We start from the raw sequence: 13,324 nt of genomic DNA, 5'->3' as shown, positions 1-13,324 counted from the left end.
AATTAAATAACTAGTTCAGTGCGACATAGCTAGGAAAAACCAGAGGCAAGTATCGAACCTGGGGAGTGCGATTCTACATCTCAGACTCTTAACCAAATTAGACATCAAATAAGCAATTGTAAAATGTGCTGAGTGCACATTTAACAGGGGAACCAACTTAGATGAGGAGGGTGAACTGTCAGTGAAAATGAGTATTAGTGAGTGCCCCCTGATTGCCAGACATTCTGCTGAAGGCTTGACAGATAGTATCTCATTTAATTTTCCCAAGAGGAAGCCATTATTATCATCGTGCCCACTCTGTAGATTAAGAAACAGGCTAGAAAGGTTCAGTAACATCTGTGATATCAACTAGCTACTCATTCACAGGGTCAGCATTTGAACCCAGATGCAGCTAACTCCACAGCCTGAACTCTTAATTACCACCCTGCATTGCCTTTTGTAAGAGCAGCTGTGACCTCGGCACCCTCTGGTTTACACCCTTCAGTGGCTCCACGCCTTCCGGTCACTTCCAGGAGGGAAGCCCCACAAAGAGACCCTGCTCTTTCATATACGCCTCCCATTAGTCCCCATCATGCCCCTTGGAGCCTGGGGCGCTCTGGATGTTTTCTGTTCTGGCCACACCTTTTCTCCTCTTGGTCTGAAATATTGTCCTTCTCATTCTCACTCCCTCCTGGATCTCTAACAGGGCACCCTCTCACTCCCCATCCTGCCCATCCAGCTCCTTCCCATGGGACAAACCGTCTCACTCCCAAAGGCGTTACCCAGATCTGGCATGTGGAAAATACTCCAGGTTTCCCTGGCAACCTTGCTGACTCCTGTCTCTATGTCCTACCTGGTCCATTTATGATTTGCCTTCTATTGTAGTCTTCTGCTTTATAGTTACCCTGTCACTTTAAATAACAGGTGTGATCCCTTTGAGGATATGATTAGCATTTATGGAGCACCTGTTGGGGGATATTTTCCTATCACCCTCTATTTTATCTTCACCATCACCTCCTGAAGTAGGGGCTAAGGGCTTTACTTTTATAGATAGTGAAATTGCCGGCTCAGAGCGGGGAGGTGACTCACCCAAGACCCACAGTTTGTAAGCAGAGAATTGCAGACTTGAACCTGTGGCTTTCCCATTCTAAATTTCTCGTGCTTTTCCTCATTTCACCCTGAGACGTGAGGGCACAACTGACTCAGGAACACGACTGACTGTGTCCCAGGGGGCAACTTCTTACCCTGCACAGACGCTCAGCAAGGGTCAGCTGAAAGCCTTAGTATCTCGATCTACCAATGAATCCCAAATGCAAGTTAGTTTTAAAGCAGAAGATGGAACACATGGAAAGATCAGGGGTGCTCCGGGCTCTGGGGGGCATTCAAGCTGCAGGTAAAGATGTCCAGGTCTTTAACAAATGTTCAGAAAGTTGCCAACGGCTGCCCCCAAAACTGTGCAGCTGCAGACAGATTTGGCTTAGATCATCCATAGGGATGGCTGGGGAGGGAAGTCAAACAGCGAGGCTCTGCTGGGTACCAGGAGCCTGATGGAGGGAGTACAAGGAGGCAGGAGGGATGTACAGGTTTTAATTATTCCTCCCATCTCTACCCTGTGAATAGGATGCATTCTCTCCCTCCCAGACTCTTTCTGGCATCCAAGATGCTCAAGGTCCCTTGGCAGCTGAAGCTGGGAGCTGGAGATGGGGAGGCATCTTTCCCACCATGGCCCGGCTCCCCACCCCTTCTTTTTTCATCCCAGCAGCCTTGGGAGCCCACAGTCCCTGCCCAAGCTTGGCTGTGATCCTTCTAAGCTTTCTTCAAATGGCAACTTGTGGGCTGTGAAAGGTTTGCTCAGCTGCCTTTGCTCCCAAGATCCTTGCTCAGGGGGCTGCGAGACCCAGACAGAGAGGTCCAGACAAGAGTCAGAAGAGACAGGGCTGCTAATGGGTGGTTGCATAAAGACTCCAGAGGCCATGCACACAACGGGATGAGTAAAAGGGGACTTTGAATCGTAGGGTTTTTCATTCCGCTTTTAGAATGTTAGGGCAGAAAGGAATTTTAAGTACCATCTTGTTCCCTTCCCAGATTGTGCAAGGAAAAAACCCGAGGCCTGGGGAAGCAGAGATTGCCAAAGTCCCGGAGAATTCGTGGCAGGGCCACACCCCAAGTGAAGGCATCTCATTCTCTGTCTACCACATTCTTCAGCTGCTAGTTTGAAATAATTTTGCTCAACCCCTTCCTGCCTTTGTGACATTCAGGTGGTCCCCTAAACTGCCTGGGCTTCAGTTTCCCTTAAATTGACAATAGTTAGGAGAATGTCTGGATCTCCTTCATGAGGTATTAGAAGTAAATGAGGTAACCCTTTTCGTGCTTAGCAAAGGGCCTGGCACTTAGCAGTGTTCTGTAAATGCTACCAATTATTAGTGTTGATCGTAGCTCATCGTCAGAAGACTTAACCAGCAGGGTCTGGATGTATGTACTGGGAAGAGCCCATGCCTCTCTGATAATCCTGCTATCATCTAGCTTCCAGCTCTAAATAACCAGCAGTGGTTCTGAGTTATAGCTCAGGTAGCACCCTTCAAGACATCCTCCCCTTAGTGGCACTCTCCTTGGGGTAGTTGGCTGCCCTTCTTCTCTGTCCCCACAGCATCCAGTACAACTTTCTCTCTGTAGGAGAAGTCAGAGTCTGTTCTATTCATGTCTGCACCCCTGACATCTACACATGCCACGGAGAAGGGGATGTGCAGTATTTGTTGATCACAGGAAGGGAGGAAGGAAGAGAGGGAAGAAAACCGGTATTGTATGTGAATAAGGAAGTGTTGTAAGGAACTAATTCTTAACTATTTAATTTCTTCCCTTTGGCCCAGCTAACCTTTGACTGATGTGGCCATACCCACTAAGAGCTCTTTCCAACTCTTTTATTGTCTTTATAAATAATAACCTTATGAACAACAGAAAGGGATTACACCCCATTCTCATTATCAGACCTATTCTCCCAGTTGGCCAAGTGAGTCCACCCACATTCATCAGCCCTCTGACACTCATTTGAAGCAGGGAGTATTAACAATGCTCCTGGGTGAGGAAACTGAGGCTCAGGGGGATGAATTAATATACCTAAGGCAGGGGGTGAGGAAGACAACCTAGAAAGCAGACTATCTGGGAGTAGAACTCACGTCTCCTGGGTCACAGATCAATGCACTTAGCCACTGCACCATGTTACCATCTTTCTCCCAGCACTGCCCCTCTGCCTCACCCCTACACCACTCTGCAGACAGCAGGCCAACAAGGAGGGAACAACCAACTATAATCTCAAGCTCCCTCTCATCAAGGCTCCCATCCATCACTCTCCCCTCCTTGCCGCAAAGTCAACGTGGTCCTCTGCCCACAGCAGCAGAATGGAATTTAAATGAGAAGAAATTAAATCTCTCTACCCCTTTCAACCCCAGCTCCTAGGAATGTATTTTTTGGACTCCATGTGCTATCAAAACACAGAAATTAGTCTCCAATTTTGGACGTCAAACTCAGTTATCCCTTTTGTTAAGAAAGGAAATTAATAACAATTCCTCCTGGTCAGACGCCAAGCTAACATCTTAGCACAGAGTGTCATTAAAAATCCCAACCCAACGGGCTGTTGTGGTATCTTTAAAAGCCTGAACATGGACAGCAGCTGAAAACGGGTTTCGGGGGTTTATTCTCCCTCAAGTCCTTTGTCACTTCTAACCTGGGGATCAGTTACTATTTAAAGAAGAAACGGCTTGAAGCTTTTTTTTTTTTCTTCCATGGTTTTGTGGATTCAGAATTTTCTAATGAAGAGGTTTGATGATGGGTGGGGAAGCAGATTCCACTCTAGGGGGTATGCTCTGCTCCGAGCACCAGCTCCAGGCCATTGCTGAGCGAGCTGCCCATTAAGTACAAGAAGAGGGAGAAGGGAAAAAAAAAGTTTTCACAGTTTATAATTATATTACCCGTTTCATTACAGATCTCATTTTAATTCTGACTGAAACCTAGCCTTGCCTTCTCTCTGCACTCTCTCATGTATAGTTATTAAATCTGGGTTGGAGTTCAACCTATTCTTCCTGATTTCAGCATATTAATATAGTTTATTGGTATTTCATTGCCACCTCCCCCTCTGGGTGTTCTGAATCTCAGCTCAATTTATATTTTCCCCTCTGCCTGGGCTTCTGGATAAAGCTTGCTTCCTTTTGGTGCTGGGGGAGAAATGGGATTTTGATTGGAGTTTCTTATCTTTGGGGATGGGAACAAAAACCCTGGGGAGTGAAGTCAATCACAGAAGGAGAGGCAACCTCAGATTTTGTGTACCGTCCTTCCCCAGGATATATCTTCTGAGGGCCTCTGGGTCCACCTGCTTCCCTGCCCTCCCGTCACTCATTTCACAGACACAATTTATTCTATGTCTACTGAAGCCTCTGCTAGGTTTCACAATAGGTTAGGACATGAATAAGCTGTGGCCCTTGACCTTGAGGAAATTTAAGTCTAGCTATGGAAATCACTTCATTTGTCTTTTCATTTCTTTTCCTTTCTTCCTTCTTCTCTCCCTCCCTCCCTCCCACCCTCTCTCCCTCTTTCTTTCCTTCCTTCCTTCCTTCTTTCTTTCTTTTCCCCTTTTCCCTTTTTTTCATCCCATAAGTGCTTTTTGGTGACACAAACTCTGTTTTGGACACTGTCCTAGGTGTTGGATATAATGAGCAAAACAAATAGCATCTCTAGCCTTATGGAGCTTCCAACTTAGCGGGGAATCCCCACATTAACTGGATAATATATAATTAACAACTGAAATAAAAATCAAGGAATAGAGCAGGGCTGGTAGAGAATGATAGTAAGGGACCAGGATGTGAAAAGGGAAAGTCAGTAACTTTAGAGTAAATAAATTTGTCCAGGGGAAACCAAGTAAGTCAGGAGAAATTTTTTCAAGCAGTAGGAAAAACTTGTGCAAAGGACCTGAGGCAGGAGGCAGCCAAGTTTATCTACAGAACCCATGTAGAGACAGTGGAGTAAGTTGAAGCTGGATAGAGAGGTAGGCAGGGACCTTGATTCTTGCAGGGACTTAAAAGGCATGTTATGAAGTTCAGCCTTTACAACAATTATCATAAGAGGTACTTAAACAAGTTTTATGGGAAGATGCAGTATGTCGAGATAGTTCATTTTAAAATATTACTCCATTTGTACTGTTGAGGACAGGCTGGAGGGAAGCCATATTTAACACTGGAGGCCAGTTCTTAGGACCATGGCAATTGTCCCAACAACACATTCACAACAGTAACAGTGATGAAAGGTAGACTGTGGGGTTATTAAAATGGTACAAATACAGTTCTATGCGGTTTTCAAGGAAGGAGAGATTATTTCTGACTGGAATTTTCTTTAAAAAGTTTTGGGGGTTTTGCTAAAGAAGGTTTTCTGGAGGAAGGAAAAAATTAAGTTAGGCCTTAGAGATGGGAGGATTGCAGTATATGGAAATTGGGAAGGGTACTGGTGGAAGGCAATGTTTAAGCAAATGCATAGAGGGAGGAAGATACAAGATAAGGTAGCCCATCTGTTGTAACAGCATGGAACGTGTGCAAAGCAGTGATGGAACGTGTGCAAAGCAGTGAAGGACAAACAAGGCAGAGACCCTGCTCCAGAGAATTTTTATACCTGAATATGTTCTATGGTGCTCCAAGGTTTGCAATCAACACAGAATATTTTAAAACAACCCCAGATCATCCCAAGGAGCAGAAGGACCAAGGAACTACACTCTTTAGACAAATTTCTTTGCACTTTGTGACTCAGCAGCCACCTTCAATGTGGTATCAGTTTTCCTTCTAAGAGTTGAAAATACTCCTTCCATGTATTGAAATCCCTGCAAACGAGCTCTGAAGTCGGGTATAACCTCATTCTTCATCAACGGCACAAAGCCACACATTAGCTCACTCCCTTGGGTTGAAAGAAATGAAGTAGGGGTGGAAGTAAGTATAGACTGTGACTCACTGTATACAATTTTTTGTGTCCAAAAGCAGCTACACATATGGCTTATTAATAAACTAGGCCAACCTAATGACGGATAATTCCACTTCAGGATTTCATAGGCTGGTAAGGAACCTTCAGACCTCAAATTTCTCAGTCATAGAAAAAAAAGAGGATTTGAGTGTCACCTAGCCTATCTCAAAAGGTGATGCTAGGAACTTGATCTTAACACATACATAGTTGGGCATGAATATTTTGATGCAGTGAACATAACAACATAAACCGCTGTGTGTCTGTGCATGTGTTTGTGTGTGTGTGTGTTTATTTAAATACAGTATTCAAGAGATGTCCCTAGCCTTCACTCATTCCTGAGTTTTACTCCATTTATGAGCCTAGGCAAAGATAGGGACACCCTGGGATGAGGCAAAGACAGGGACACCCTGGGATGAGGTAGTATAGAATAAATAAACACACTTTGAAAGTCCTAAAAAATTAAGTGTTTTAAAAAATTTATAATCTGATGAGATGGCTCTGAATCAAAATATCATGTACCCAAGTCAACTTGACTTTTCTTCTATGGCTTCACAGAAATGTGGTCATCTCTTCTCAGGAAGTTTCCTGTGATGGGGAACTCCTTACCTTGAAATGACCCCCTTCCAACATTAAACAAAAATGATCACAGCTACTAACATTTATACGATTTACTGAGCCATTACCAGATCTCCAGAACTGAGCTAAAAGCTTTACAAGCACTGTTTCATTTATTCTTCACAATAACTCTATGAGATAAGTATTGCGATTATCCCCACTTTATAGATAATGAGGTTGAAGCTCAGAAAGTAAAGACATTTTCAGACTAAAGATAAATTTTACCTCATCTCTGACCATGCTCATCACCTGGCTATCTCTAGTTTTGCTTCCTGGGGACTTGCAAGCCTGTCCCCCTTTTCAAGATAAATAATAATGGCTATGGTAATATTTGTCAAAGAGTGGAACATGGAAGGACCTTGGGCCAGGGGTTCAGCCAGGCTTGGGCTCTCACACCTTGCTTCATTCTGTGTCAGTCTGGCGAAGTCACTTAACATCTTTGTGACCTACCTTCCATGTATGCAAAACAGGGATGCTAAATGCTGCCTCACAATTTTGCTATGACACTTGAATGAGTAAATAATTCCATGAAAGTATACAAACACTGCCATATTTACAACAGATTTGCTCAATAATATTAGGTTCACTTTTCGTTTGGGTTCTTTCAACTCTTCTTATAGAATGATTGTCCTCTACCCTTTCCTTAAGAGGTCATTGGGTAACCACAACATTCTTCCAGTCTCAACTACAAAGCCTCTCTTTTGGACAACTTCTAATATATCACCCATTTTCTCAAAGCATGACTCCCAGAACAGAACAGAATGTAACAGAGAACTCTAGGTCTAGTGTTATTTGTCTACACTAGAATGGAACCATCTCACCCACTTAATTGAAACACATTATTCCTTTAAAAGTTGTCTTTTCTGGGGCACCTGGGTGGCTCAGTCAGTTAAGCATCCAACTCTTGATTTTGACTCAGGTCATGATCTCAGGTTTGTGGGATATTCTCTCTCTCTCTCTCTCACTCCAAAAAAAGTTGTCTCTTCTACTGGCTTGCTGTAGGGGCAGATTATTTGGGTAAATATATCCTGACTTATACTGGGAGGCTCAAGGATCACACAAACCAACATCTCAAATAAGATAACTTTTAAAATTAACCAATAACCACTCATCCATAATGCCACTTACAGGACAATTTGCATGAAACCCAAGCCCATATTACCAGGGCTGCTTTGTTATAAAATTCATAGTCGGCCATTCATATTGTATTTGATGCTATGGACAACCACTGTAGCTATAGCATGAGGCAGCGCCATTAATATGACATTGATAAAAACCAAAGATGGAAGAAACTAAATCCCCTTAGAGGAACACAAGGGGTCTCAAGGAGTTATTATATCTGTTTGAATGAAAAAAAAAAAACCTGTAATATTTACAGAGATATTAATGTATTAACACAGCCCTCAAACTTCTGTTAACTGATCACAGAGTTCTCATTAAGAATATTAATACTTGTGCTCCACCCCTGGAGAATGTGATTCACTAGTTCTGAAGCTTATCAGCCCAAAAGACCTAAATGCAGATGACTTACAAGCCACAGCTGAAAAAACAGCTAAATTCAGTAAGTTTGGACACAAACTTAGTCTATATCTTCACTGTGTACTTAGCAAGGCAAAAAGCCACTACTGGCCCTGAGAAGACCCAGACAAAGAAAGGGGTGATATTTGCCAAGGGTTTGGATGCGGGCTGTCAGGATTTATTGCTTGTGCCAACTGGTGTCTGGACAAGTGTTATATTGTGCTGACCTTTACCTATAATGGGCAGTAAGCATCAAGTATAACACAAGTGCAGAATTCATTTTCTTTTTGAAGACTAGCCTCATATTCAGCTTCCCCTCCCCATGCTTCAGCACCATGGACAGCTCAGCCTACATGGTTGGATACAGGCTCTCTAAAGGCTGGCAGGCTGACAGCTTAAGGTTTCTGGGTTAAGATAAGAAACGTGAACACTGTCTTGGCCAAGGTCCTTGGGTGGCTTTGTCTTGTGCAGTCCTTCCTATCTGATGGGGGCTGCTTTCATCCTGATAGTCCTTATTATGATGTTGTTTATAACTCAGCCAGGGGTCTTAGGTGAGAGCCTATATTATGATATGTGGATATATATATATATATATATATATATATATATATATATATATATATAAAATCATTGAATTATATACCTTCATTCTGTTTTCTTACGGTATTTATGTTATATATTAATACATTTACAAAAATTAATGCAAAATGGTAATAAGGGTTCAGGAAAATAGACACCAGCATCACTTCCCCTTTTGCCTTCCTGCATAACACTCCTGGATCTCTAGCTACATCAAATCAGATCTAGCTAAAAATAAATCAAAGCTAGAATTTCCACTAGTCCGATTCTATAAACGGTTCTTTGTTAGGCCCAGCTCTATCACCATTAAAAAAAAAAGGGATTCCACCCTTTTTCAAGTCCTAGTTTTCTTATGCGTGAAATGGGGATAATAAATATCAATTTGGAGAGCTGGTGGGGGAATGGAAGGTGAAATACACATAGATTATCCACCCACTGGAGGCATTGGGATCATGCTGGGAAAGGTCTGCTTGCTGAGAACTATTAGACAGCCATCTACCTAAGTATTCATTGCTCTCTGAATTCCTGCTGATCCCCAGAAGAATCAGTAAAATCTGCTAGATTGTTTTAGAACAGAAGAATCTCATCTACTTAGTTTCTTATGCCTTCTTGTTCCACCATGTCCCAGCTTCTGATGTCTCTTCTTTATGGGTCATTTTAGGAATAAAAGCAGTAACTACTACCACTTATTGGGCAATCATCATGTTTTAGATACTTTACTGGTATTTTATATATGTGATGCCACTTGATCTTTTCAAAATAATCTCCGTTTTACAGATGAGAAAAATTGAGACTCAGGGTGCTTAACTGACTCTCTTCTATTTTACAGCAATTAAATAAGGAACCTGAGATTTGAAACCAAACATACTCATTTCAAAGGACACATTCCTAACCAAAACAATGCAGCATTGTTTTAGAGGAAAGGGGTTCCATTAAACCTTGAGACTGAGACTCGGTCTTTGGGCTATGTCTCCCAGCATTGTCTGCCATGTTTGCACTCTCTAATACTTGTATACTCCATGGTCATTTCCAATTATCCTTGATCTGTATGCATTCTCTACTTTACTTATCCTTGCCTCAGTCCCCCCTTTCTTCATAGTGATCTACTCGAAGAATCCCAAATAACCATTTATAAGTCTACTCTAATTTAGGTTTCATTCATTCATTCAACACATATTTACTGAGCATCCACCATGGGTCAGTCAGTGTGCTTGTTATCAGGGAGACGGTATCTCTACCAAAAGACACAACTCCTCCCACAACTCTAGACTCCAGTCTAGAGTCAGAAATACACAACTCTGTAGGAAGTTGTAAGGTTTTAAATTTATGATAGAGGACAGAATAAGGACCACTGGGGAAGGGCACCTTTTAATTCACCACATTTTTGTCTATCTTTCAGAGCCATCACAAGTTTTAGAGTTTTCTTGGGTGACCCCTTGATTTTGCCACTTCCCAACTTCATGTTATCTGAAAATCTGGTAAATGTGGAATTGTAAGCTTTATAATAATCCAAAGAAATAGATATTATTATCATACCCATTTTATAGACACAGTGACTGAGGACCAGAGAGATAAGTCTTTCACTTAGCTATAGAAATGGCAGTTAACAGAAAAACTATTTGAATCCATGTTTGTATTATTTTATAGTTTCTGCGGTTAGCCATTAAGGTATTTACCATGACGCTGAACAGGTTACATAGACTCTTAGGAGCTCTATATCTACGTGCATGAAAATATTCAAAATGTGAATGTTGCTAAGGCTCATCAATCTACAGTTAAAGAGTAGGAACTAGTAAAGCTAAATAAGGTCACATGTCTTCAACAGTGGCCAACATTTATCCCTTTGATCTTTCCAAACTCAGTGTTTATTACTCCTAGTCTTTCATCTCTAATATCCCAACCATACCTAGGTTCTTGCAATTCTTCCAATCTGAATTTTCATCAGCCTATATGACCTAAGTGCTTCTGTAAATTCAGTTCCTTCTGCTTCCCTCGCTATCCCTTTTGTTATCTCATGCTCACAGTTTTGCCTGTTACATGTGCCTTCACGATTTGATAGGAATGAACCAAAAGTATTGTGCTTAGGTCAGAAAATCAGCTATTCAGAAATACTGAACTTACTAGCAGTTCAGGCGAAACACAAGCAGAGGCTAGATCACATGGTGAAGTGGGAGCAATCACAGAATGCATTAATAGAAGTCTGAGTGTTTCAGAAAAACGAGATAAAAGGTTCACTTTGGAGAAGACATATTGAAGGGATTGGTGCTAAGTTCTGAACAGGAACTTAAAAATTTAAAGATAAAAATGAGTTACGTTGAGATAAGGTGGACAAATATCGAGGAAGGATGTCAAAAACATTCAATACACACCCAACTGGAAAAAGTTCTAAACAAATAATGGTGCTAATATGGTGCCAGAAGTCAGAGGGTGGTCACCTCTGGGAGGGCATTAACAGGGAGGGAGTATAAGGAAGCTGAAGGTACTGGGAATGTTGTGTGGTTTAATCTGAGCGGACTTCTGTAAAAATTTATTAAGCTACACATTTAATATGTCTCCTGCATTGTATCGCTGAAAGCCTTCAATACACTTGTGAACAGGAATGCCAAGCACTTTAACCCACTGAGCCACCCAGGTGCCCCGGAATGCCAAGCTCTTGAGCAAGCATTTAGGAAAACAGGTGCCATCATACCCCGCTGAAGTATGTAAAGAGGAAGGACTTTCTGGAGGGCACTTTAACAATAGATCTCAAGCACCTTAATCAGTTTCTTGGGCCATGCTTTGCAAATGATTATAGTGACTACAGTGTCTCATTAACTCAAATTAATTGGGTGAAGAGTAGGAGATAACATACTAAAAAGTACATTTACAAGGAATGAAATGTGAATATTCTCTAGGATATTCAGGAAATACCAACAAAGCTCCTATGATCTTGTCTGTCATATTTTTAAATTAGCGAATAGTATTTTGGGGGAATATTTTTAGTTAGGAATAGGATTCAGAAGCATAATAAGAAACAGTAGGTTCTCTGAAGTAGCTCAATCTTTCTACACTCATGTTTGAATTCTTCCTTTATTTAACAAATCTCATTCTTGCCCATGGCAAAAATCAGTGTAATTCCATTCATATAATACAGGATTCCAAATCATAAGGGCCTCTTTAAGGTCTTTGGATTTGAATGCTCTTTAAAAAAAAAAAAAAAAATCTGATTGTGAAGTTTGGCCGTGCCCGGAGGATGTCTGACCAGCGGGGGCTGCAGGGTGATGAACGTATATGGGGTTATCTTTTATGCTTGCTTCTTACCGTCTGCAATGAAGTGCTCAGGCACATGCAGAGTCACCTTCACGGTAAGTGGACAGGACATCTGACTGCCGCACACCATCGCCAGGATGCAGGAGCTCACAGCAATCAGCGTCAAGGCTGTCTTGTTCACTGGGCTTTTTAGCAAACCTGGTAACAAAAATACACACAGAGATACATAAGTCCATGGGGTGAGAAAATAGGCATCGCATGGAATTTGGGAACCCTGCTTTTTTCCAAATGAGAAACTGGAAAAGAAACTGTACTTTCTAACTTCTGTGCCCATCACGGCATCTCAGCAGCTCTTGTTGGGTTTCAACTTAACTCTCTAGAAAATGGACTTATTATGCCCTTTGATGTAGATGAAAGAAACAAGCTTCATGGAAACTGTGGCAATTCTCCCTCCCACCCTCTCAATTAGGCTGGTTATTCCTGATAATTATTTGGATGGCTAAACTCTCTACTGGCCTTAGAGGCAAGCAGAAATAAAAAAGAAGTGTTGAATTCATTGAGCCTCGAGGAATGAGCATGGTCTTTGGAGTTCGACATCCATGGGTTAAACTTTGAGCTTTAGCCCTCGTTGGTTGTGTGATTGTTCCCTTCTGTGAACCTCAGTTTTCATACATGTATGATGAGGGTAGTAGGAAACAGTGCATAGGTTGTGATGACATGGTATAATGTATACACAATGTCTGTCACCTAACTGGCTTTCACAGAATGGTGGAAGCTAATCAGTTCAGATTAATTTCACAGGCTTTTACTGAGCACCTATTATGTAGATACACATAGAGCAGGAGCAGAATAGTTTCTGATCTTCAGGAACTTGGAGACTAGGGAACAAAGGCAGGCTTACCCACAGCTAGTTAGAATCCAAGGCAAGTTGTGCTAGAAACTAATAGAAAGGGCACAGGATGGGGAAGAGAGTTTTGCCTGGGAAAATGAGAGACAATTTCATGGGTGCAGTAGAATGAGTAGATTGGAGGTGCGTGGCCAGCAGAGTGTTGGGCCGGCAGAGAAATTCTGTGGACTGTGTTCTAAGTCCCCACTGGTCTCATTCTTTTTTTTTTTTTTTTTAAAGTTTATTTATTTATTTGACAGAGAGAGATCACAAGTAGGCAGAGAGGCAGTCAGAGAGAGAGGAGGAAGCAGGCTCCCTGCTGAGCAGAGAGCCAGACTCGGGGCTCAATCCCAGGACCCTGGGATCCACTGGTCTCCTTCTTAAGCCTTGTTATTCATACCAACTTTCAAGGTTTCAATCACTGTTTTTAGAGCAACGGCTCCCACATTTCTATCGCCCACAAGGCTCTTCTTTTGAGCAAATCATTCTCCCCAAACCTCCCCA

At 42.1% G+C, this 13,324-nt stretch overlaps 1 protein-coding gene across 3 annotated transcripts in view; it reads right to left on the bottom strand.

Annotated features, from left to right (window-relative positions):
- The window catches only part of ASTN2 (astrotactin 2), an 858,139-nt gene that overhangs the window by 497,719 nt on the left and 347,096 nt on the right, over positions 1–13,324 (bottom strand). For all 3 annotated transcript variants that reach the window (XM_059410933.1, XM_059410934.1, XM_059410936.1), the window contains one exon: positions 11,986–12,132. In XM_059410933.1, coding sequence (XP_059266916.1) covers positions 11,986–12,132 — 147 coding nt within the window. The remainder of the gene's footprint in view (positions 1–11,985; positions 12,133–13,324) is intronic.

Source organism: Mustela nigripes, chromosome 9 (genome assembly GCF_022355385.1).
Source record: "Mustela nigripes isolate SB6536 chromosome 9, MUSNIG.SB6536, whole genome shotgun sequence".
NCBI classification, from domain to species: domain Eukaryota; kingdom Metazoa; phylum Chordata; class Mammalia; order Carnivora; family Mustelidae; genus Mustela; species Mustela nigripes.
The sequence above is the reverse complement of the archived record's forward strand: the minus strand, read 5'-3'. Positions and strand labels throughout refer to the sequence as shown.